Source organism: Dromiciops gliroides, chromosome 1 (assembly GCF_019393635.1).
Source record: "Dromiciops gliroides isolate mDroGli1 chromosome 1, mDroGli1.pri, whole genome shotgun sequence".
NCBI classification, from domain to species: domain Eukaryota; kingdom Metazoa; phylum Chordata; class Mammalia; order Microbiotheria; family Microbiotheriidae; genus Dromiciops; species Dromiciops gliroides.
The window spans coordinates 458,857,431-458,883,692 of NC_057861.1; the positions used below are offsets into that span (position 1 = coordinate 458,857,431).

General features: G+C 37.0%; 1 protein-coding gene and 1 non-coding gene across 4 annotated transcripts in view; both read left to right on the plus strand.

Moving 5' to 3' along the window:
- The window catches only part of ARSK (arylsulfatase family member K), a 48,687-nt gene that overhangs the window by 659 nt on the left and 21,766 nt on the right, over positions 1 to 26,262 (plus strand). For 2 of the 3 annotated variants that reach the window (XM_043978740.1, XM_043978741.1), the window contains exons 2-3: positions 8,830 to 8,959; positions 14,003 to 14,162. In XM_043978740.1, coding sequence (XP_043834675.1) covers positions 8,830 to 8,959; positions 14,003 to 14,162 — 290 coding nt within the window. Of the gene's footprint in view, positions 1 to 8,829; positions 8,960 to 9,794; positions 9,947 to 14,002; positions 14,163 to 26,262 lie in introns of those variants that run through there. The other variant, XM_043978742.1, reaches the window with a different exon arrangement.
- Positions 10,185 to 10,287, plus strand: LOC122737530. Its single transcript, XR_006354362.1, has one exon. It is a non-coding gene; the product is annotated as a U6 spliceosomal RNA (small nuclear RNA).

The window sequence follows — 26,262 nt, forward strand, 5'->3', positions numbered from 1 at the left end:
GATTAATATTGCAGAGGAATGAAATTGAAAAATGAATTTCCCTTTCACTTTAACTGCTAATGCTGGTGGTCTGTTTGGAAAATGATAACCAGGAACAAGCTCTTATGGTCCCCCCCCCGCCCCCCCCACTCCATGCCCTTAGTACCTTTCTCTCCTCGGCTTAGATAGCTCTTGGCCCCTTTTTCATTGGAAGGGCTTATGTTGGAGTAAATCAACCTGAGTTTGACTCCTGGTTCTGCCCCTTACTTTCAATATGACCTTCTTTGGGCAAGTTGTTTTGTCTCTATATTTCTCATCAGCAAAATGGGGCTTAAAAGGATGTTCATTTCTAAATCTGCGATCTCATAATGGAAATCAAGTCAACAAGCATTTATTAAGCATATACTATTTGTCAGACGCTGTGCTAAGTATGGGAATACAAAATAGGCAAAAAACTAGTCCCTGCTGTTGAGCTCATAGTATAATGGGAGAGACAACATGTAAATAGCTAAGTACAAACAATATATACAGGATATTGGAGCTAATCACAGGAAGAGCCAGAAAAGTTTCTTGCAAAAAAATGAGATTTTAGCTGGAACACGAAAGAACTCAGAGAGGATAGGAATTAGAGTGAGCACTGAAGAGAATTCCAGGCAATGAAAATACCCAGTATCAGGAGTCGGAGTATCTTCTGTAAGAAAGATAAGAGGACAGTGTCACTAGATTTGAGAGTATATAGAGGGGAGTCAAATATAAAAAGACTGGAAAGGTAGGTGGGGCCTGGTTATAAAAAACTTTAAAAGCCAAACCAACCAATAATTTTATTTTTTAATCTTAGAATAGGGAACCATTGGAATTTATTAACTAGGGGAATGACTGGGTCAGACCTGTTCTTTAGGAAGACATCTTAATTTTAATAATTGAGTGGAAGATGGGATAGAATGGGAAGACTTGAGGCCATCTTCACTATCTTCACACAACCAGAAGGCTATTGCAATAATCAAGACATGAAGTGCTTAGACCAGGATAGTGATACTGTCCAAAGACTGATGAAATAAATGAGTAATAAAGAATGTTAATTCCCTGTTTTTTAGTTTGATGCATTATACCTGGTGAGTACATAAATATTTAAGGATTACTCCAAAGATCTTTTTAAAATAACTTCAAGATTTAAAACAAATATTAGGTATAAAAAGATGCTATGTATAACTCTTTTAAGCCTTTCCCAATCTCTCAGCCAAAAAAAAAATTCTGCCATGAAATCATCTTTATCTTTCCCCCTAAACCCATACTTCCTCCTAACTTCCCTTTTTTTATTTCAGGGCACTATCATTCTTCTAGTCACCTATATTCAAAAGCAATCAATCATCTTTAGCTCTTCATTCTCTCCATCACATTGTATATAATTAGTCACTCTCAATATCACTTGCTTCTGTTGCATTCTCTACGTCTACCACAACCATCCTAGTTCAGGCCTTCATCATGAAGTAACCTAATTTATAGGTCTTCCTTCCTCCTCTCCAATCCTTCACACAACTGCCAAGTCAAAATAAATTTTTTTCATTCAGTTTTATTTTCAATATAGAATTCTCTCCTTCTATGTTCCTTCTCTCTTACCAATTGAAAAGACAAGAAAAAAATCCATTATAAATATGTATATTCATGTAAAATAATTCCCACACTAGCTATGTTCAAAAACAGAAGAAGAAAATATGCTTCAGTCTTCACTCTAAAAATATGCTTCACTCTATAATCTGATCCCACCAATTTCCTATCTGGAATGGATAGCATGCTTCATCATGAGTCCTTAGCAGTTGTGGTTGGTCATTGTATTGAATTAGGCGTGTAACTTAAAAAACTAGAAAACCACAAATTAAAAACTTCCAATGAAACACCAAAATGGGAGTCCTAAAAATCAAAGGAGAGCTGAGCAAAATTGAAAGTAAAAATATGACTAAACTCATAATAAGACTAAGCACTGTTTCTTAAAAAAGCAAACAATAAAATAGATAATCAGCTAGTTAGATTTTTTTTTTGGGGTGAGGCAATTGGGGTTAAGTGACTTGCCCAGGGTCACACAGCTAGTGAGTGTTAAGAGTCTGAGTCCGGATTTGAACTCAGGTCCTCCTGAATCCAGGGCTGGTGCTCTATCCACTACGCCACCTAGCTGCCCCTTATTTAGATTTTTTAAAAGAAAGAATAAAACCAAATTGCCAGTATCAAAAATGAAAAAGATGAATTCACAGCAAAGGAAGAAGCAAACAAACAAACAAAAAGAATCTGATGAGAAAATGCTACTATGGTGACAGGGAAGTTCACACAAGCACAGAAGATAATGAATTTCAAAAATCTATAATCTATAATATTTTATATTAAAGAAAAATGCAGTTTGGACACAAGATCAACAAGAATTCCTAAGAGAGTTAAAGAAGTAACAAAAAATTTTAAAAACTAAATGAGAACAGAAGGGAAAGAATGGGAAAAGAGGTAAGAGCTAGGGAAGAAAGATGAATATATATATGTATTATCATAAATATATAAAAAAGAACGAGTAAAAAAGATACAAAACTTTACTGAAGAAAATAACTCCTTGAAAATTAGAAATAGCCAAGTGGAAGCTAATGACTCCATGAGACATCAAGAAATAATAAAGTCAAAATTCTGGGGGGGAAAAACAGAAGGATTTTTTTAAATTTTAAAAATTAAACTCAGGGACAGAAAGAGATGCCAGGAAATGTCCTCTCCTGGTGGTCCAGAATCAGTCTTCTCTCCTTTCCTGGGTTCTGGAATGGTCCAGCTATGTGTGCTTCTAACCAAACCTCTTTCCCCAGTGTCTATAGACCTCTCTGTCCATCTCCCTAAGCCACCCAGGATTGGAAGAATAACTTACTGTGACTTCTCCTTGGCTTTTCCAATCAGAATTCAGATCCTCCAGATCTTTGTTGAGGGGTGAAGCTGACTTTAATGCTTCCTCTCACTCTGCAATCTTGACTCGACTCCCTGCTATTCATTCCTAAAAGCAAAGTGCTAACCATGACAGTTGGCTTCTCAAGAAGCCTCAGTGCCTCACCATCTTCAGGATAAAATACAACTTCCTTTTTTTTTTTTTTTGGACAACTAAAGTTCTTCACAGTATGGCTGAATCTACCTCTCCAGACTTATTACTCCCATTCCCACAAAACACTGTAACCAAACTGGCTGTTCCCCATACATAACATCCTGTTGCAGCTTTGCACAAGTTCTCTTCATTCCCTCCTCCTTTCTGCCTCTTGTAACTCAAGTGCCACCTTCTTCAAGGACCTTTCCTTTGTAAGGAAATAATGGGATTTGCTATGGTGTTTTTTTGGTTGGTTTTTTTGTTGTTGTTGTTTTTGGTCGGGGTCACACAGCTAGTAAGGGTTAAGTGTCTGAGGCCAGATTTGTACTCAGGTCCTCCTGAATCCAGGGCCGGTGCTCTATCCACTGCATCACCTAGCTGCCCCAATAATGGGATTTGCTAAACGCCCAAAGGTCCCAGTTGAGTTGGACTGATTAGATTGACTGAGAGTGATTGACTTAGCTGATTAACCCACTTAAAGTTAATTCAATTAAAGCCACACCTGTCTGACTCCCAAGAGGGAGTATTCTCAGAAGCTGTGGACTACAACATCAACACAAAACCACCCTCAAGTCCAGTGAATCAATGGATTTGGGTGATGCTAACCAATCAGCTTGAAGCAGTGTGTAAGCACTGCCTCTTCCAGGGGACTCAGGAAGTGCTTCTTCCTCTCTCTCAGTTTATTGCTTGGACAACCTGGTGGTGGAGGAACACTTGGGAGAAGAAGGAGGCCAGGCTGAATTCTTCCAGGGTAAACAGACTTCCCTATCTTTATGAACTCCATATGTTCTCTCTTTACTTTTTAATAAATGTAGAATATCCAAAGACTGGTGCTAAAGCTTCTAATTTATGAGTAAACCCTAGCTAGCTTTCCCTACACTTGGGACAGAATTAGGCTTCCACATATTTAGTTTTATTCATCACACCTTGAAGGGCTGTTCCTCTCCCCCAACCCCCCATTGTTCATCTCTCCCTTTTCCTTGTATATATCCTTTACTTACCTCTCTATAAACATGTATTCCCTCACATACACAGTAGAGGAAAATGTAAGTTTATTTGTGACAAGGACTGTCTCATTTTTTAAAGTATATCCCCAATGCCTATCTCAATGCCTGGCACAAAGTAAGTGCTTAATAAATGCTTGTTGATTGAACTCTAGTATTGCCCACTTTTTAGAAAGCTACTGCTTAGACAGATTTTCAATTATAAGTTATAAAATTAGAAACTCTGAATGGACATGTGCATAAGCCTTACGATCAATACATATGCTTTAGAATTAAGTGTGTGTTGATTTCTTCTGAGTTATCTCTTCTCTTCACTGAACATCCCATCTGGCAGCAGTCTTAATTTAGCCTATAGCTTCCAATGGTATGCCAGTTTGCTATACTATTGAAAATTCTTTTTCTTTTCATGCCAATTATGGAATGGCCTTTTTCCCTAGCCTAGCAATATTCCATTTTCTATTTCTATTTGGAATTGGTAAAAACTAACCTGATATCAATATTTCAAAGGTGAAACTTCTACTACTGTAGCTATCATATCTCCTCTGTACTAATTCTTTTGCATTCAGACTCAAATGTAATAAAATACTTTCTCTCGAGATTATTCTCTTGGTTTTACAATACAAGAGAGGAAGCATTTTTCTCTTATTATTAAAATGCAACTATCATTGGTTAATATCTAGTGTGCATAAAGAGAGTTGGAGGTTATTTGTCTAACTTCACCAGCCTCGCTGGAAGGGATATTCCCTCCCCTAAAATCCCCACATGCCTACTGTTTATGCTACTCATTTGGCATTTAGCATGTATGACTGTGAAGTAATGAGGACAAGTTCTATGAATCAAGTGGAAAATTGATCTATACTTACCTCTCATATTTACTGATTGAGATTTATTTTTTGGTCTGGATCTGTGATTTCATTTGTACAAGAAATTCCCAGTAAGGAAACTCCTATCAGTAGTGCCAATCAGCAACTAATCGGCAATTTATTTTCTTAGAAAGTTTCCTGGGACACTGAGAGATTAAGTAATTTACACAAGGATTAAGTATTTTACAGTTTGAAGCAGGTCTTCTTACCTCAGGCATTTGTTGTCTCCTAACTCAGGCTGACTCTTATCTCACACTTGGGAGTTGTACTAGAATGGACTTTAGAAAGTATAATCATGAATCTAGAGCTGGAAAGAATTGCAGAGACCATCTAGTTCAACTGACCTAATCTTATTTTGCAAATGAGAGAACTGAGGCCCAGAGAGGTTAATTAAGTTGCCACAGTTCACATAGGTGTGTAAGTAGCACAGTCAGGATTTGAATCCACATCTCCTAACTCCAAATCCAATGTTCTTGCCACCATGTCATGGCTGCTTTATGTAAGTTCCTTAAGAGTAGAAACCATGTTTCATATTTCATTATATCTTCCACAGCATGTGTAATGGGCACTCAGTATATTGATTAACTATTCATTTAACTGTTCAGAAGATTTTTCTGTTAGAGGCAGCTAGGTGACATAGTAGATAGGGTATTAGACTTGGATATAGGAGGACCTGAGTTCAAGTCATACCTCACACTTTTAGCTGTAAGACCCTGGGCCAGTTATTTAACCTCTTTTAACCTTGGTTTCCCTATCTGTAAAATGGGAATAATAAAAATTCCTACCTCACAGGGTGGTTATAAGGATCAAATGAGATCATGTGAAGTACCTTACAACCCTTAAAAGCATTATGTAGGGGGCAGCTAGGTGGCACAGTGGATAGAGCACCAGCCCTGGATTCAGAAGGACCTGAGTTCAAATCTGGCCTCAGACCCTTGACACTTACTAGCTGTGTGACCCTGGGCAGGTCACTTAACCCCAATTGCCTCACCCCTCACCCCCAAAAAAGAACCATTATGTAAGTGCTAGCTACTATCATTATTGTTATCATTATTCTAGTACTTAATTTTGGAGAGAGATATTTTGTAGAATTCACTTTTCCAATTAACTGCAGCTTCCTCTTTCCTCATCTAAATTTAATTTTAAACCAATTTTGATGGATAAGATATATTATACACTTTTCTGCTACTGATCAATATACAAGCATTTATTAAATGTCTACTGTATTCAAGATACTGTTTGAGGTGCTGGGGTACAAGACAAAAGTGAAGCAATATATTAAATAGTGCTATGTTGAACAGTGTTCTAAACATAATTTAAGACAAAAAGAGGATTTATGTTTGACCCTGGAGGTAATAGGGAACCACTAGAGTTTATTGAATGGGGGGGAGGAGGGGCGTGACATAGATAAATCTTTTTGTCATTCAAAGCTGTTCATAACCTAGTCTCTCCTACCCCCCCCCACCCCACCCCCAGGTACTCTTTGATCTAGCAATACTGGTCTACTTGCTTTTTCACATAAAAGACACTTCATCTCCTGATTCCTGGCATTTTCTCCAGCTGACCCCAAGTCTTGAATCCTCTCCTTCCTCATCTCTGCTTTCTGTCTTTTCTGGCTTCCTTCATTTTCCAGCTAAAATCCCATCTTCTGCCATAAGCTTTTCCCAATCCTTAATTCTGGTGCTTTTCTTCTGTTGATTATTTACCATTTATCCTGTATTTAGCCTTACATAACTTGATTGTACATAGTTGTCTACAGTTTCTCCATATACAATCTTCTCAGAGCCTTTCCCCGAAAAATCCTTCAGTACATGTCTACATAGTCCCGCAAAACAAATGTCCACATTAGCTATGTCCAAAAATGCATGCCTCTTTCTGAAGTTCATCACCTCACTGTCAAGAGATGAGTGGCATAGTTCATCATCATTCTTTCAGACTCATGGTTTATCATTGGGTCTATCATAGTTTTAAAGTCTTTCAAAGTTGTTTTACTCTATAATGTTATCATTAGATAGATTGTTCTCCCAGTTCTGCTTACTTCTCTCTGCATCCATTCATAAAGGTCTTCCCAGCTTCCTCTGAAATTATCTATTTCATTGTTTCTTTTTGCACAGTAATATTCCTTACATTCATATACCACAATTTATTTAATCTTTCACCAGTACAAGAACACTTATTTAGATTTCAGCTTTTGGCTACCATGGAAGAATTGTTATCAATATTTTTGTGCATACGAGTAATTTTTCTGTAGGCAACTTGGTGATGCCTTAGATAAAGCCTGAACCTGGAGACAGGAAGAACTGAGTTCAAATCTGACTTAGATACTTTAATCTCTAACTGCCTCAGTTTCCTCAGTTGTGAAATGGAGGTAATAATAGCACATACCTTGCAGGATTGGTTTGAGATAATGAGATAAAGTTTGTAAAATGCTTAGTATAATTCCTAGTACTTAGTAGGTATGATATAAATGTTTATTTTCTTCTCCCTCCCCTTTTTTCTTTGTTTTCTTTGATTTCTTTGGGGTAGAGACCTAGTAGTAAGTCAAAGTATGCACGGTTACTTTCCTAACTAAGTTCCAAATTGCTTTCAAAAACTGGACCAACTCACAGTTCCACCAGCAGTGCAATTCTATACTAGTTTTTCTCACAGTCTCTCCAGCATTTTTCATTTTCCTCTTTTGTCATCTTTGACAGTCTAAGAAGTATGAGGTCAAACCTTAAAGTTGCTCTAATTTGCATTTATCCAATTATTAGCGATTCAGAAAATACTTTAATATGATTGTTAATAGCTTAGATTTCCTCCTTTGAAAACTGCCTGTTCGTATCCTTTGATCATTTATCGATTGGGAGTAAGGGATTTGGCCACTATGTGGAAAATGAACTAGACAGCAGAAGCACTTGAGGCAAGGAGAGCAATTAGGAGACCATTGTAGTAATCCAGGCAAGATGCAATGAGAGCCTGGACCACAGTGGTGACAATGTGAGTGGAAAGAATGGGATGGATGTGAGAGGTGATTTAGCAACTATTTAGATATAATCAGTGAGTTGTGAAGAAAAAACCAAGGAAAAGCCTGAGAATTTAACCTGAGTGATTTGGGGGATGACCCTTGACAAGAATAAGGAAATAGGAAAGGGAGAGGCTGTGAGAAGAAAGATAAGGAGTTCTCTTTTGGACATAGGAAATTCTATAAACCTAGGGATTATCCACTTCAAAATGTCCAATTGGCAGTTGGTGATACAGGACTAAAACAGTGGAATATATAATTCTGGAAGTCGTCCTTATAGAGATGATCTTTGAACCCATGGAAGCTGATGAGATCACAGGGAGAAGAGGACCTAGTTCAGAGCCTTGGGTGATAAATATTTGGTATATTTGATTTATTCATGAATGAAGAGGCATAAATAAGCCCTTATTATGTACCAGACATTGGGCTTAGAGCTGAGAATATAAATGTAAAAGTGAAATAGTGCCTGCCCTCAAGTAGCTTACATTCTAATAAATTTACATTCTCATTCTCTTCTAATGAGGGTGTGGTGGCCAGGAAGGGACTTTTAGTCTGAGGAGTCATCCAGATGGTGAGTCAGTTGATAATGAACTAGCAAAGGAGTTGAACAATCTCATGAAAACCCAATGGTGCTTATTGATAAATTTATTCCATTCATGTGCATTTAATCTTGATGCTATACATTTAATATCTGACCTCATAATGCCTCTGTGCTAAATTCATTACTATAGAATGAAATTCATTCTTCTGCCTTACAGGATTGTTTTTGAGTACTATAAAGATCATTTTAAAGCACTTTGCAAATTATAAATGTTAACATTATGATTACTGGAAAATATACTTCTTGGATAATATGATTAACTACTGTTTCTTTGATTACAGGATGGAAGGCTCACATTTCATCCAGGAAATCAGAGAGTCGCATTACCTTTTATAAACTTCATGAAAAAACATGGTACTCTTTTTCTCAACGCATATACAAACTCTCCAATCTGTTGCCCATCACGTGCAGGTACAGATGTCTTTAATATATCTTTGTTTGTTTGTCTTTGGGGGGGGGGGGGGTTGGTGAGGCCATTGGGGTTAAGTGACTTGCCCAGGGTCACACAGCTAGTAAGTGTTAAGTGTCTGAGGCTAGATTTGAACTCAGGTCCTCCTGAATCCAGGGCTGGTGCTCTATCCACTGCGCCACCTAGCTGCCCCCTAATATATCTTTTAATTGAAATAAGTAATACAATATGAAACTTAAATTTGTCATTTAAATGTCAGAGAACATGGAATGATTAGCCTTCTGAATATAGAAAACTTTCTCTGAGTATCTGCTATTAAACTAATCATGATAATAAATACTTCCATATTCAGACTTCAGCAGTTGTCATTTCTCTTCATTTCTCAGATTAGCATGGTCATCTCAGTAGTTTGGCTTAGTTTAGGAAAATAGTTATACTGGCAAAATGCCACTGGCATTAAGTGATGTATAATTCAGGAACAGGATATTAAAGGATGAATTGATATGACTAAAAGTTTAAACCTTTATCTTTTCTTCAAAACGACAGTTTTTCTTGGCTTCTGTGTGTAATTCCTTTGTGTTTTTAAGTTTGTACAGCACCTAGTCGTTTGGCTTGTATCTCTCTAAATTATTAAGATATTTAGTTATTCTCACGAATTCCCCAAGTTAAAGATACTCATTCGTTCATTTGAATGTGCTTCCAACAAAAATAGGAACCTAAAATTTACATTATGGAGTCTGTGGATCCAGAAATTGATTTAATTTCTTGTTTGATTCACACTTGTAATTTCATCATTATAGGAAACTCCCAGCTAGGAAATTCCTTTTATTATTTCAGATCAACAGCTATCCTGCAATTTATAGACATAGACTGTGGCTTTGGGCACTAATACATATTATGACAGCATGTGTCAGAGATGGGACTTGAACCTAGGAATTTCTGACCTCGAGAAAGACTCTCTGTCCGTTATTCTGTGTTGCCTCTCAAAGGTTGTATATTTTTATATTTTTTATTCTTTATTGAAGTAGGAAATGAGGATCTTTTGCTTTAGTCTTTCAGTGGTTGGGTGAACACATCAATAAACATTCTCCTTCAAAAAGTAAAGACTGCAATCCAGCTATACTTTGTGGTCCTGAGCAGCTCTAGTCTGCAGCTTCCCAGAAATCATTGCTAAAGGATCTTAGCATTACCTGGGTACTGGTGCAGCATCTTATTAACAAATTTTGTGTGCTTGTTTCGTCAGCACATATACTAAAATTGGAACGATATAGAGAAGATTAGCATGGCCCCTGCACAAGGATGACATGCAAATTGATGAAACAAATTTTGTAAAGATGAAGCAGTGTGCATATGGGTCAGTAATTATGAATATTCTCTCAGTCCTTTTTTTATTGCTCTTATAATAACGTCCACTTTTTTCCACCTTTTGATATATTTTCTTCAGGATATTTTGCAAATCTTCCCTTCAGTTTTCAAAATGTTTTTACCTATTGCACAGACCTCCTTGATACATTCTTCTAGTCTTGACACTTTTCCCAGTTTTTTCCTTTAACACCATTTGTGATTCCTCATGTAACACATTAGGGAGTATAAATGATGGGCAGTTTATGACCTATATGCCCTCATCACTCATCACCCATGCTCCTAATTACCGCATCTAATGCTTTTTTCTAGTTTCTCCCTCCTTAACCAGTGTAACATTTGAAACTTCCTGAATAGTTTCTCCTCCTAGGTTTTTGTAACACTACTCCATTAGACTGTAAAGCAGGGACTGTCTCTTTTGTTTCCCTAAAACAATGCCTAACACTTAGTAGGCACTTAATAAATAGTTATTAACTGACTGCTCTCTCATTTCTCTGGCTACGCCTCTGTTTTTGTTTTTGCTAGTTTATTGTTTCTTTCATACCCACTAACTTTGCATATCCCTCAAAGCTCTGTTCTTGGCCTTTTACTTTCTATAATCTCATTAATTACCATAGATTTGGTTGTCATTGAATTAAATCAATGACATCGCATATCCAGTCATTTTTATTCTTCTAGTTTTTTATTAATTTTTATCTTTGCTCTAATAAGTCAGTGGTAGATAATTAGGATTGTGCATAGCCAACTGATTTGGAAATGACTCCTACGTTAGTATCTAACTGTCTCTTAAATATAATATTATGTTAAAATATATCATATTTAATTTTTGTGGTATTTTTTGGTACCTGCTCAGGTTATCTTATTGTTGAAAAAGGTATTCATGATAACAGGTATGAGGGTGTGAACCTTTGATCTCTTTCTTTCTTGCTTCTAAGTCATCTTTTCCAACATCTTCTTTTTAACCATCCTTCCCGTAGCTACCTTTGAGGTCACAAAGTTTGAAAGTATATGTTAACTTAATTTGAAGGGCTTTATCTAGTTCTTCATAGAATTTCTCCACCCCATCCTCTGCCATATATATTACATATAATTACTTTTATCTTTATGGGAGTCATCTTGCAAATATTTATCATGAGCAATATAAGATGTCCTGTGAAATACTTCTTTTTAAATTATTTTTATTTATTTTGTTAAATGTTTCCCTATTAGATGGAAAAATTTTGTTTTTTACTTGATCTCCTTGGGATACAGGCCTACTAGTGGTATTGCAGGGTCAAAGGACATACATAATTTAATAGCCTTTGGGGCCCATTTTCCTTTCCTGTCATGCTAACCAGTCTGATAGGTATGAGATGATATCTCAGAATTTTTTAATTTGCATTTCTCTAATCTGTAGTGACTTAGAGCATTTTTTTCATCTAACGATTAATAGTTTTAATTTCTCCTTCTGCAAACTGCTATCATTTGATCATTTATCAGTTGGGGAATGCCTTGCTTTAAATTTAATCTTAATTGATGATGCATTCACCTTTTTTATTTTTGACACAAAGTAACTTGGTTTTCTTCTCTTTTTTTAATCAAATTAATCAATGGTTTATCTATTTTATTGATTTTTGTCATAAAACCAGATCCTAATTTTATTCACTTAGTTAAATGATTTTTTTCCTCTCAATTGTATTAATAATTTTCTTTGATTTTCAGGATTTCTATTTTGGCATTTAATTGGGGATTTTTAAATTTGTTCTTTTTCTAGGATTTTTTTTTTTAGTTGCATACCCAATTCATTGATGTGCTCTTCTCTCTTTTATTGATGTATGCACTTAGAGATATAAATTTTCCCTCGAGTACTGTTTTGGCTGCATGCCACAAATTTTGGTATGTTGTCTCATTATTATCATTCTCTTTAATGAAATTACTGATTGTTTCTATGACTTGTTCTTTGACCCACTCATTCTTTAGAATTAGATTATTTAGTTTCCAATTAGCTTTGAATCTATGCTTCCATGGTGCTTTATTAAATCTAATTTTTATTACATCATGGTCTGAAAAGGGTACATTTAATATTTATGCTTCTCTGTGTTTGTTTGTGAGGTTTTTATACCCCATTATGTGCTCAATTTTTGGAAAGTGCCATGTACAACCAAGAAAGGTATCCTTTTTATTCCTATGTAGTTTTCTATAGAAATTTAGCATTTCTATCTTTTCTAAGATTGTATTCATTTATTTGACTTCTTTCTAGTTTATATGGTTATATTTATCTAGTTCTGAGAGGGGAAGGTTGAGGTCTTCTACTAGTATAATCTTATTATCTTTTTCCTCCTGTAATTCATTGAACTTTTCCTTTAAGAATTTGGATGCTATGCCATTTGGTACATGTATGTTCAGTATTAATATTACACTTTGGTTCCTTTTACCAAGATGTAGTTTACCTGTTTATCCCTTTTAATTAGGTCTATTTTTGGTTTTGCTTTGTCAAATCATGATTGCTACCCCTCCCTTTTTTACTTCAGCTGAAGCCTAATAGTCTGCTTTGGCCCCTTATTTTAGCTCAGTGTGTCTGTTTCAATTGTGTTTCTTTTAAACTACATTGTTGATTCTGGTTTCTAATCCACTCTGCTATTCGCTTCTGTTTTGTGGGTGAGTTCATCCATTCATATTCACAGTTACGATTACTAACTGCATTATGAAATATTTCTTATTGTCCTTGGACACACAGTAAACCTGACTCCTTTACTTGCTTCTCTAAGGCTTTGGTTTTTGCATAGCATGTCTATTCAGTAGTCACTGAACACAGATTTTAAGTGATTACAACTAAATTCATCTTCATAGTCTGAAAACTGTGTGAATTTTAGCATCATAAAGCTACATAATACTAAATGCCATATTTTTCTTTGTTATACAAGTTCTTGTGGCTAAAAAGGTCATCTCCAAGTGACCACCCTACTTTTAAGTCTCTTCATCCTGATCTGGGCTAGTCCTTAATGAGCAGAAAATCTGTTGTTTAGACTGTTTTAGAAAACTTTTCATCATGGTTACAATTTGTGCTCCACGGGAATAGCCTTCCAGAACTTAGGACCATTCAGTGCTAAGGCATCAGAATAGGAAATTGTGAAGCATGGGAGATATCAAGAAGCCCCAATGAATCTACAGGAATACCAGAACAAAAGAGTGAGACTGAGAGAAGTCTCAAAAAAAGGTTGACTCAACCCAATTTTCCTTCCTGGTACCTTTCTGACTACCAATATTATTAATGTACACCTATTATTTCATTACCCAAACATTTCCAGTAAACTGAATTTTGCCTCAACCACTAAGAGGGGTTAACTAGAAATAGACAGAAATGTAAAGTTAGACAAAGAACCCAACCACTGTCTAAATGTTAGTAATTATCTTAACTAGGGGTTAAGAGTGAGGCCGAGTTTATAATATTATGTCTAAAATAAACACTCCTATACTTATTATTTGTCTAGGCTTTAAATGAGCCAACTATTGTAACAGGGTATATAGGTATATATGTGTGTGTGTGTGTGTGTGTGTGTGTGTGTGTGTGTGTTATGTATGCACATACTTTATATATTTTATATAATATGCATATACCCATTTACTTGCATACATATATACATGTATATGTTATGTTTATTTAAAATTCTTTTTATAATCCCTATTTTGTATATGTTTTTCAGCAATGTGGAGTGGCCTCTTTACTCATTTAACTGAATCTTGGAATAATTTTAAGGGCCTGGATCAAAATTATACAACATGGATGGACCTCTTGCAGAAATCTGGCTACCATACACAAAAGTTTGGAAAAGTAGACTATACTTCAGGACATCACTCCATTAGGTAAACAGTGAATCGTATGCCTACTGATGTAGTGTGTATGTGAATGTGTGTGGATACATACTCTAATTTTACTATTTACATAGACTAAAGGCAAAAAGATTCTTAAATTTTTGCTTCTGTTGATATAACTTAGATTTTAATGATATCTTCTTGAACTAATATGGTTAAGGTACTTGTGAATTTGTTTTCCATAAACATTAAAAAGACAAATCCAAATGATTCTAAAGTTTGTTCCATCCATCTCTTGGTTGTTTTTTGATATGTACATCTCAGTGCATAGTTTATTATATCTATATATCTTTTTTCCTTTTTCTTTTCTTTTCTTTTTGCAGGGAAATGGGGGTTAAGTGACTTGCCCGGGGTCACACAGCTAGTTAGTGTCAAGTGTCTGAGGCCAGATTTGAACTCAGGTCCTCCTGAATCCAGGGCCTGTGCTTTATCCACTGAACCACCTAGCTGCCCCCTATATCTATATATTTTTAAGAAGTCAAAGTCTTCATTCAGTTTCTGTTCTTGGCATCCAACAGAACCAGTCTAATCCCTGGTCTAATATCACAGCCTTCAAATTCTTGCAGATTCTTGTCATGTTCCCCCTGAGTCTTCTCCAGGTTAACATCCTCAGGTCCTTTAGTCTGTCTTCAGACTCAACAGCTCTTTATTCTCCTGTTTGCCCTTCTCTGGACATTCTACCTTGTAGCCAGGAAGACCTGAGTTCAAATTTGTGACTGTAGGCAAGTAACTGAACCTCTTCTAGCCTCAGTTTCCTTATCTGGAAAATAGGGGTGATGATAACACCTACGTCCCAGAGTTGTTGGGAGAATCAAATGAGATATAGGCAAGGTACCTTGCAAATCTTATAACATTATGTAAATGCTAGCAATTATTATTATGTTTTCCCTATCTTACACTTGTGAAGCTGACTTTTTTTACTATAATTTCATGTGTTCCCACAAGTGTTGCATATCACAAACTCCGCATGCATTTTTATTTTTATTCTTTTTTTAATTCTTATTCTTGTTATTTTATTATTTATATTTTTATTCTTTCCTTTCTCATCCAAAGATCATTTTCCTTGGTACAGAAAATCAGAATTTGGTTTCTCTACCTTCTCTCCATCGTTTGTTTTTATTGCCCTGATTTGCTGCCCTTTCTGTTCAGACATCCTTTCTTCCCCATTATATCTTTTTTTTAAGTAACCTTTTTTTAAAAATTTTTCCTTGGTTTTTCTCAACAATCTCAGCTCATTCTAAGGTTTGACGTTATGATTATAGGACAGTGACATGCTTTTATGTCCATCCTCTTATCACCTACCCTTTCTTCTGTCCTTCATATATATCTTTAAAATCCAAGCATATTGGGGGGCAGCTAGGTGGTGCAGTAGATAAAGCACTGGCCCTGGATTCAGGAGTACCTGAGTTCAAATCCGGCCTCAAACACTTGACACTTACTAGCTGTGTGACCCTGGGCAAGTCACTTAACCCCCACTGCCCCACCAAAAAAAAAAAAAGTAAAATCCAAGCATGTTGCTAAGTTCCCAGTGCATCTACATTGATCTCTTCAAACAACTCTTCTTTTCAGTGCAGCTATTTCTTTGTGTCTTCAGAATTTTCCTCTCAAGAGCTTCCCCTCCCTTCTAGGCTGGCTTCCTATGGAATTTTAGACCTTGGGATCATAATTCATCTTCCTCTAAGCCCTCTGATATCTCCTGTTCCAAAGTGTAGCCTACATGTCCTATTGTGCTCAGCTTTATTCCTTCTCTATCACAAATTCTAAGTTGGAACGGATTTCATCTGCCCAAGGATCTAAACATTTCCTCCCCCAGAAACTAATTCCTCCATTTCAGTGTCAGCCAACTCCAGTTAATCAACAAGCATTTATTGAACACCTCATATGTGCCAGGAACTATGCTAGGTGCTGGGGATATAAATAGAAAAATGAAACTATCCCTATTTGTAAGGAACTTCCATTCTAATGAGGAAGGTGACAAATACCTGTATAGGTATGTAGCACATAACTCCCATGAATGCTGTAATACTAGAATTAGATATCTGTAAAGTGAGGTGTAATCCTTGAAGTGCTATATCAGTGCTAGCTATTTTGGGGTGGGGGCTGGGGCAGGGAAAGAAGAATCACAAGCTAAATACTGTGTTCTTGTTAAGTCTCCTTTCTGTGCTATGGGTAACTATTCAGTGATCTACAAGTGTTTCATTTTTTTTTTAATTTAGTGAGGCAATTGGGGTTAAGTGACTTGACCAGGGTCACATAGCTAGTAGGTGTTAAGTGTCTGAGGTCAGATTTGAACTCAGATACTCCTGACTCCAGGGCCGGTGCTCTATCCACTGCGACACCTAGCTGCCCCCAAGTGTTTCATTTCTTTCAAGTCTTACACCTAAATGTTTAATAATACCTAATATTTATATAGCGCTTTAGGGTTTGCAGAGCACCAGGAGACCAGCTTGAGTCAATAACCCTGGTGTCTGGCACTGATCACAATAGTAGAGATGAGATGTGATGAAGATAGAGTGCAGTGGAGGGGGCAGCTAGATGATGCAGTGGATAAAGCACCAGCCCTGGATTCAGGAGGACCTGAGTTCAAATATGGCTTCAGACACTTGACAGTTACTAGCTGTGTGATCCTGGGCAAGTCACTTAATCCTCATTGCCCGACAAAGAAAAGAAAGAAAGAAAGGAAAAGAAAAGAAAGGCATGAGTGAAGATATACCCTTTGTCCAGAATAACACAGATTACATGCAGGAGGTTTCCTGTTGGCTGCAGGTCCATAAGAAGTACACTGCTTGATTTACTGAAGACCCTGAGTGTTTTCCTCTTTCACGGTAAGCTTGGTAGCCCTTTCCATTGGACCCATAGCACAGCACCTGAATAACTCACATTAGTAAAAAAAGGACCAAATCCTGGTTTTTTTCTTCCTCAGTGTGACTGCCCTTTGTTGCTCCTCCAGCTCCAGGGTAATGTCCTTAATCCTCCATCTAGATATTCTTGACACTCTTTCAAAAGGCTAGGGAACAGGACCTTTGATTATTGGACCATGTGGATCTTCTTTCTAAGGCCACCACTCCAGGGCTGATGGGGGAGTGATGCATTCTTGGGGATCTGTACCAAAACACAGGCTTCAGCCTGTGGGTATAGACAATGTGTCCCAAAAGTCTTGATGCAAGCCTCACTCAGCTCCAGCGATGGAAGGCATGGAGAGACAGTGGTAGAGCCTCTTGACTTGAGAGACTGAGAAAGAGCAGCAACCAAGAATAAGAAGGAGAGTTCCTGATTCAAGCTGGAGAGAGGCAGGGATGAAATCTCTCAGTCCCAGAGATTAAAGTGTATTAAAGCATTAAACTTCACTAATATTTTATGACACCTGCATCGGAGAATGGGTGAAAGACTGGAAGACAAGACCCTCTGCATGTCTCTGAAGGACCAGTGCATCTGTTCCTTTTTATAGCCCCAGTAAGGAGTAGCTTTAGCCCACAGTAACTTGAGCCAAACACATCTTCCCCTGACCACTGAGGACCTAATCACTCATCCTCAGTGAAGTGTGAATGCCTTATGATAAGTACACAGATCCTGTCATCAGGGTAGTCAAACCCTCCATAGGAAAAGTCAGAGTCCCAACAATGGCCTCATCCATCAGTGTGATCATACTGATATACCTTCTTCGTACTGCTTGCTTTGAAAAGGTAAGAGGGAAAAAAGGTTTCCCATTGGAAGGAAAATCTAATCAGTACTAAAATAAAATTTTTTAAATTGCTGGATCTCAGGTAGGGTAGCAAGTAGTCACTGCAACTTTGTTCAGGTACAAATCAGCTAAAATCTGGCCTGGTTTTAACAAGGATCAGAGAACCCAAAGAGAATCAGACTTTGTAAAAGTAGACATTTTATAGTCTTCTTTGATTGTATGATAAACTTTAAAATGATGCAAATTAACGGAGGGATTCACAGCTCATAATAGAAAGTAAATGATTCTTTGTGAAGACTTAGCTGTAGTCCTTGCTTTGAATAATGTTAATATTTTATTAGTGTTCCACCAGTTTAGAATATCATAGGCTCAAGAGCCAGACAAGACTTTAGAGGTAATTTAATTCAACTTCCCTCATTTTACACATTAGGAAAGTGAAGTCCAAATAGGTTTGATGACTTGCCCAGGCTCATACAGGTAGTAAGTAGAAGAGTCAAGACTGGAATGTGGGTCCTCTGATTCCAAGTTTAATATTCTTTCCATAAGACTATGCCATTATCCTTTCTTAGTATAGTATATTTACTTTGAACTACTTGAGTATTTCATTTATATACATATATACACATATACATGCATATATATCTCATTTGTTTTAAATGCTCCTTTAATACTTCTAATTTCATAGCGACCAACTTCAGAACTTAGCACTTTTCCACGTTGGGGATTCTGAGATAAATCCTTTTTCTGTTCTACTTTGTATATAGAAGTGCCCGTTTTATTTGGAGTTTGTCGTGTTCATGATGGAAAAAAAATTTAGGAGGTTTGTTATAGCAATATAAAACAAGATCCATTTTCATCTTGGTGGTTTCTGGGTAGATGACAATTTTCAATACCTTCATTATTTGCAGTGTATTTTCCATTATTCATCTTCTCATTGGAATTTGAGAAAGAGAAGTCAGCTGTTAAGATGATTTATATGACTCCTTTATGCACCCACACAATCATTTGTCTGAACAAATGGGTCAGGGTTGCTGTGATTAACATAGTACTGCAAAGATTATATGAATTACACTGAATCATCTCGAGATTTCTCTGTGCCATTTCAAATTATTGAGGAGAAAAAGTCTCATACAATGCTTTATAGTAATGGATACACAATACATTTTAACTCTGATTTGCCACTGTAAAAACCTGGGCTCAGTTTTTATGGCTCAGTATAGACCTGTCTTCTATACACGATACAGATCACTTCTGATTCCATTTCTACTGTTATGCTAATGAGTTTCATAAGGTTACCACTCTGCTTTTTTCTTAACTAAAACTATCTCCCTTCAGGCTTTAAGGGATACAGCCTAGTCATATTATTTTGGCATTTACCTTGGTTTAGCTGGGTGTCCTACATCAGCCTTTCCCAGGTAGGAGGAGAGGAAAAGGGAACAGGAAAAGAATATTCATAGGGAGAATTTCTCAAACTGTATTTTGGTGATGTAAATAGGGGTTTCATGAGAAAAGTCATATGCTGGTGATATTGCCTTCTAAACTATTAAATATGAAATTACATATGTGTCTAAATGTTTGTGATTGATATTTTCCAATGGAAATAAGATATTTGTCTTAATATAATATGTAGATCGTATGTATATGTACATAACCTCAGAAGGAAGGCTCTTACAAAAGATGAAATTTTAGGTGAGTCTTAAAGGAAACCTGGGGAGCCAGAAGTTGAAAATAAGGAAGTAGAAAATTCAAAATATAGTGGACAACCAGTGAAAATTCCTCAAGTTGAGAGTTGGAGTTTCTGGTTCAGGTGACTGCAAAGAGACCAAGGTCACTGGATTATAGAGTAAGGTTAAAGAAGTGAGGTATAAAAAAACTGGAATGGGAGGAGAGGGCCAAATTATGAAGGGCTTTAAAAAACAAACAGAGGATTTCATATTTAATCCTGGCAGTAATGGGAAGCCACTGGAGATGATTGAATAGGGAGGAAATAAGGTCTGACCTGTGCTTTAAGAAGATTGCTTTGAGAGTTGAGTGAAGGATGGTCCAAAGTGGCAAGACTTGAGGCAAAGAGACCAGCCTATTGCAAATTCACTTATTTCCATGGAGGAAAAAAGTGTCATTAAAAAATACTGTTGGGGGCAGCTAGATGGTGCAGTGGATAAAGCACCGGCCCTGGGTTCAGGAGGACCTGAGTTCAAATGTGGCCTTGACACTTACTACCTGTGTGACCCTGGGCAAGTCATTTAACCCCAATTACCTCACTAAAAAAAAAAAATTTTTTTTCAAAATACCCTGATTTTGAACTTGATTTTGAACTTTAGACTCCCACTTACAATGTAAAAGCCCTCCTAGCTTTTGAAAATTTTTAAACATCCTTTTTTTTTTTTTAAACTTCTTCAGATACCGTTCATCCAAAAGGTAGACGAATGGAAGACATAACTAAAGGTATTTTGTAGGGAAAAAATTATCACTCAATTTACTCTTAGAATTAGTATTCCAAAAAGACAAAATTGGGAAGAAATACCTATGTAAGGGAATTGGTCTCTGACCATCCCTCCAGCCTAGGAAGCCCTGGAATTTATGTAATCATAGATTAGGGGCAGATCATTGTAAAGACACATTTGTGCTCTGTATCTCTTTGACATTGAAGTTTGCCATCCATGAAAGACAAATGGAAGAATTTTTTCTTAGTAGTAGATACAGTTGCATGTTATTTCTTATATGTGGAATACTTACTGACTTTATATAATAAGTAAAACCATAGAATAAGAGCTAAGAGGGACCTTAGCAGTCACTACACTCAAACTCTACCACCAATTTCACAAATAAGGAAACTTAGGTCTACAGGTATTAAGATAGAGATATAGTTGTAAGACTTCAAAAATATAGTGACAGGGGCAGCTAGGTGGTGCAGTGGATAGAGCACTGGCCCTGGAGTCAGGAGGACCTGAGTTCAAATCTAGCCTCAGACACTTTACACTTACTAGCTATGTGACCCTGGACAAGTCACTTAACCCCAATTGCCTCACCAAAAAAAAATTGTTTTTAAAGGAAAAGAATATAATGACAGGGAGTTGATTTTATAAGCAGCCAAGAAGAATATGAAATACCAATTGGCATTTTTTCTGCAAAAGTGAGAAATGATAGAAGTTGCTAGAATATTATACCCAAAAATTAAGAGAGAGGACATTGCCCCCAAATTACTTTCCCATAAAGCTAAACATTCTTTTCAAACATAAAAGATGGTGTTGGCTCCCCCCATCCCTTCCTACTGATTTGTACAGTCTTCTACTTGTACAACTAGATTATGTGAGATGATGAGTTTCCCTCCCCTCTCCTCCCCTCCCTCCATGACCCTTGATGATATTAGGTTTCAGAAGGGACACTTGTTTCTTCTCCTCCATTATAATGTCTTGGACTTTTCATCTTTATATGTTCCTTTACAGTTGCTCATATTTCCCTTTTATTTTTCTCTTGATACCTATGTTTACCTTTTAGAGTTTCTACTTAGTCTTTTCATCAGAAAATACTTAAAAGTGGGGCAGCTATGTGGCGCAGTGGATAGAGCACCGGCCCTGGATTCAGGAGTACCTGAGTTCAAATCCAGCCTCAGACACTTGACACTTACTAGCTGTGTGACCCTGGGCAAGTCACTTAACCCCCATTGCCCTGCAAAAAAAAAAAAATCTCCTCTTCTGAACTTTCCTGTTACTGTCAAGGGTATCATCGTTGCAGTCGCCCAGGACTGCAATCTAGGTGTCATCTGTAACTCATTTGCACACGCATATTAAGTCTCTTGTCACATCCTGTCATTTCTACCTTCATCTCTCATAGCATCTCTCAGAGATGTCTCTTTTTTTTTTTTTTTGCAGGCAATGGGGGTTAAGTGACTTGCCCAGGGTCACACAGCTAGTAAGTGTCAAGTGTCTGAGGCCGGATTTGAACTCAGGTACTCCTGAATCCAGGACCGGTGCTTTAACCACTGCGCCATCTAGCTGCCCTGAGATGTCCCCTTCTTACCTCATACCTTGACTGTTGCAGTGTCCTGCTGATTGGTCGGCCTGCCTCTCCCCACTTCCTTCCATTCTCCACTTAGGTGCCAAAGTGTTTTTCCTAAAGAGCCGATCTGATCCTATGACTCTCCTACTCAGTAAATTCCAGTGACTCCCTGTTACCTCTAGGATCAAATATAAAATCCATCTGTTTGACATTTAAATCCTTTCACACCCTGGCCCTTTCCTGCCTTTCCATTCTTTTTACACTTTATTCCCCTTGACACACAGTGAAATCTAATGACACTGACCTTCATGTTGTTGCTCAAGCGCGACGCTTCATCTTCTTACTTGAAGCCTTTTCGCCACCTGTTCCCCATTCCTGGAGTGCTCTCCCTCCTCACCTCTGCTTCCTCACTTCCCTGCCTTCCTTTATGACTCAGCTCAGATGCTGCCTTCTGCAGATTTTTTCCCATCTCTGCCACTGTTAGTGCTTTCCCTCTGCAATCATTTTCCATATGCATTGCATAGATGTTGTCTGTACAATTATCTGCATGTTGTCTCTTTCATTAGAGGGCTAACTCCTTGAAGTCAGAGACCATACTTTTGTTGTTCTTTATGTCCCCAGCACTTAACATAGGGGTTGACACATTGTAAGCATTTGGTAAATGTCTATTGATTGACTGACTGATTGAATGACTAATTAGGCCAACCACTGCTTATCCTATCATTTCTCTAATATTTATTATTATTTTACTAATATTGTAAATATTAAAACTAAAATCATACTAATAACAAGTAAATTGAAGCAGTTAAACCATTTAATTTTTAAATGGGTAAGGATATAAATTCTTGTTATGTTTGGATCCAAATAAAATAATGACAATGACAAACACCTTTTTTCAAGCAATTACCTTCCTAATTTATACCTCAAATAAAACTACAGAATTTCCATCTTGGAAGGGACCTCAGAGACCGTTAAATCCAAACCATATCTGAGCAAGACATGTGACGAAATAGTCAAGTTTTTGCTTGAAATTTTTCACTGAGGGGGCATCCACTATCTCCCCAAGTATAGTCCATTTCACTTTGGGATACTTAGAATTGTTAGAAAGTTTTTTCCTTAACTCAAACCTAAATTTGTCCTTTTCCAACTTCCACCCATAGCTCCAAGTTTTATCCATTGGGGTCAAACAGAGTAAGTCTAAACATTTTATCAGATGTGGTCTGATCAGGACAGAGTACAGTGACCTATCAATTGATTATATCCTGGGTACCATGCCTGTCTTAATGCAGGAATCTTGGACACCATGTTACAATATTGATTCTTTTTTTTTTTTTTTAGTGAGGCAATTGGGGTTAAGTGACTTGCCCAGGGTCACACAGCTAGTAAGTATTAAGTGTCTGAGGCCGGATTTGAACTCAGGTACTCCTGACTCCAGGGCCAATGCTCTATCCACTGCGCCACCTAGCTGCCCCCAATCTTGATTCATTTTGAATTTGTGGTCAGCTCATCTCTACAAATCTTTTTCTTTGTTTTTCTTTGTTTTCTTTTTTTCTCTTTTGAATAGAATTTTATTTTCCAAAATATATGTAGAAACAAATTTTGACATCAATTTTTTAAAACTTTGTGTTCCAACTTCTCTTCCTCCCTCCCTTCCCACCTCCCACCCACAAGAACTCAAGCAATTCAAAATAAGTTATACATGAGTAGTCAGCCACAAACCTTTTTCAAACAAACTTCTGTCTAACCACACCTCCTTCATCTTGTATATGAGTGATTTCTTAAATCCAAATGATAAAGTTTTACACTTACATCCATTAAATTTCACTTTGTTAGATTAAACATGATGTTCTAGCCTATCAAGATTTTTTGAATACTTCTTGGATACCAAGTGCTCACCAGTGATGAGGATTAGACCTGCAGTTTTATTGGTTTAGGAAGTTCTCAGGTAAGGAAATCCCCTCTACTGATACAGGTGGAACCTTTCTCTACATTTTATAATCTCAAGGAGTTTGTTATTAATAATAACAACACTAACAATCATAATAATAGCATTTATATAGCACTTTAAGATTTGAAAAGTGCTTTCTAATTATTATCTAATTTTTAAAATTTTTTTTACTGGGCAATGAGGGTTAAATCACTTGCCCAAGGTCACACAGCTAGTAAGTGTCAAGTGTCTGAGGCTGGATTTGAACTTAGGTCCTCCTGACTCCAGAGCCGGTGCTTTATCCACTGGGCCACCTAGCTGCCCCCATCTAATTTTATCTTCACAGCAACCCTAGAAGGTAGGTATATACTGTTATTATCCCCATTTTATAGCTGAGGAAACTGAGGTACAGGTTAACTGACTTGTTCAGGGTCATATAGCAAGTGTCTGAGGCTGGCTTTGAATTCAGATTTTCTTGTCTCCAAGTGCTGCACTCTAGCCACTGTGCCACCTAGCTTCCTCTTTGCTGAATTTCCCAGTTTTGTGGGATCTGCACATTTGAAAGACATACCATCTGTGTCTTTACCCAAGGCACTGATGAAAATGCTGGCACAAGGTCAAGCATGTATCTGAGTCATTCCAGTGAGACTTCATTCCTAGATGTCATCCATTAAATGCTAACAAACATTTTTTTAAATGTCTACTGTGTTTAGGCACTGTGCTAGGTACTTGGGCTACAGAGACAAATATAAAAACAGCTTTGCCTGTTGAGTTCCTGTATATCTATATTGGTATCTAGGCAATTCATCCATTTCGGCTTAATCTAAAATGTGTTTAAAATTTTATTTTTGTGATCTTCTTCCTCCAAAGCTTATTTCCCTTTATAGAATTTTAGTCCATCTACCAATTCTTTCTCTAAACCCTTTGAAACCTTCTTTTGCCATATCTAGGGCCCATATCTGTCAAACTATGCCCAACTTTTCTCTATTCCGTGACAGATTCTAAGGTGCAGTGGTCACTTCAATTTCCCATCATTTCCACTTCAAGTCCAAAGAAGCAGTTTCACTTGTTTCTCTGCATTTTGAGAGATAAATTATCATTAAGACAAGACAGAGAATTTTTTTAAATTCTGAACTTAAAAAAAAATTATCAAAAACTTAACAAAAAATAAATAAATTTAGCATTTCTCTTCTGGACTGGGCATAACTCAGTCTAGTCCCCTGGCAATTTAAGTTTGATACTGGAGCAAAATGAGCATTCATAGGTCATTCAATAGTTAAGGAAATTTATTTAGTCATGGCAGGAAGATATTCCACAAGGATAAGCATGGAGAACCCCTTTAGTTGATTCACCTGAAGTAAGCTTCATTGAGAGCCCCCAGCCAAATATCTGAGAGCCTCCTCTAGCTCTTCATGGCTTCTTGTCACTTAGGGAGTGAAGTCAACAGTCACCCTTGGTCCCTTGAGCCAACAAAGTCTCAAAGATGGTCTTATTGCCTTTTTTTTTTTTTTTTTAGTGAGGCAATTGGGGTTAAGTGACTTGCCCAGGGTCACACAGCTAGTAAGTGTTAAGTGTCTGAGGTCGGATTTGAACTCAGGTACTCCTGACTCCAAGGCCAGTGCTCTATCCACTGCGCCATCTAGCTGCCCCTTGGTCTTATTATCTTTAAAGGGAAAACTAGTCTAACCTGTATGGGAGAGAAAGGTTAGGCAATTGCTTCTTCAGCAGTTTTGATATACATAGTAAAACAAAGAAAGGTTAAATATGAAATTGCAGATCTCTATGATGTACTGCTTGCTTCTCTTTTTTAAATATTTAATACATCTAGCAAGTAAGTTCCAAAGATGTCCTGCTCGTTTGTGGTTCCTTCTAGCCTTTCTCCTCCCTTCTGCACGTTAAAAAAATACTTCAATGGCGCTCCTTAACAATATTGTTAATGCCTAAACTGTCTTCCTGGTTCTGCTCATTTCACTATGCATCCTTCCCATTAAAGTCTTCCCAGATTTCTCCAAAATTGTTCCTTTTATTTTTTCTTATAGCATAATAATGTTCCCTTTTCTGAGATGTTTTCAAAATTGAAAATGTGCCGCACTAGTGAAAACATTAAAAGGTTTCCAATATGATGAACATAAATGAGAATCACATGGGGCAGAAATGTATAAATGAGTTGTAATCTGTACCAATGGCGGGGGATGGGGAAAGTGGGGAAACCAACATCACTGAGTTCACTGATCCATTTAAATATTAAAGCTCAAGTATGAAAATATCAGGGAGTAATATTACATTGGTACTAGTATAGAAGGTTGCAACCAGAGTGTTATAATTGCCCTAGAAATCACAAAAAGTAAAGCTGAGAATAAAAATAATGACAAAAGTATTTGAATATGCATGGGGCATAGAATTAAGATGTAAGGATCAAGTGATACAAATAAATTTTAGGATCATTGGTTAGAAATATTACGGTTTATTTTTCTGACAAGAAG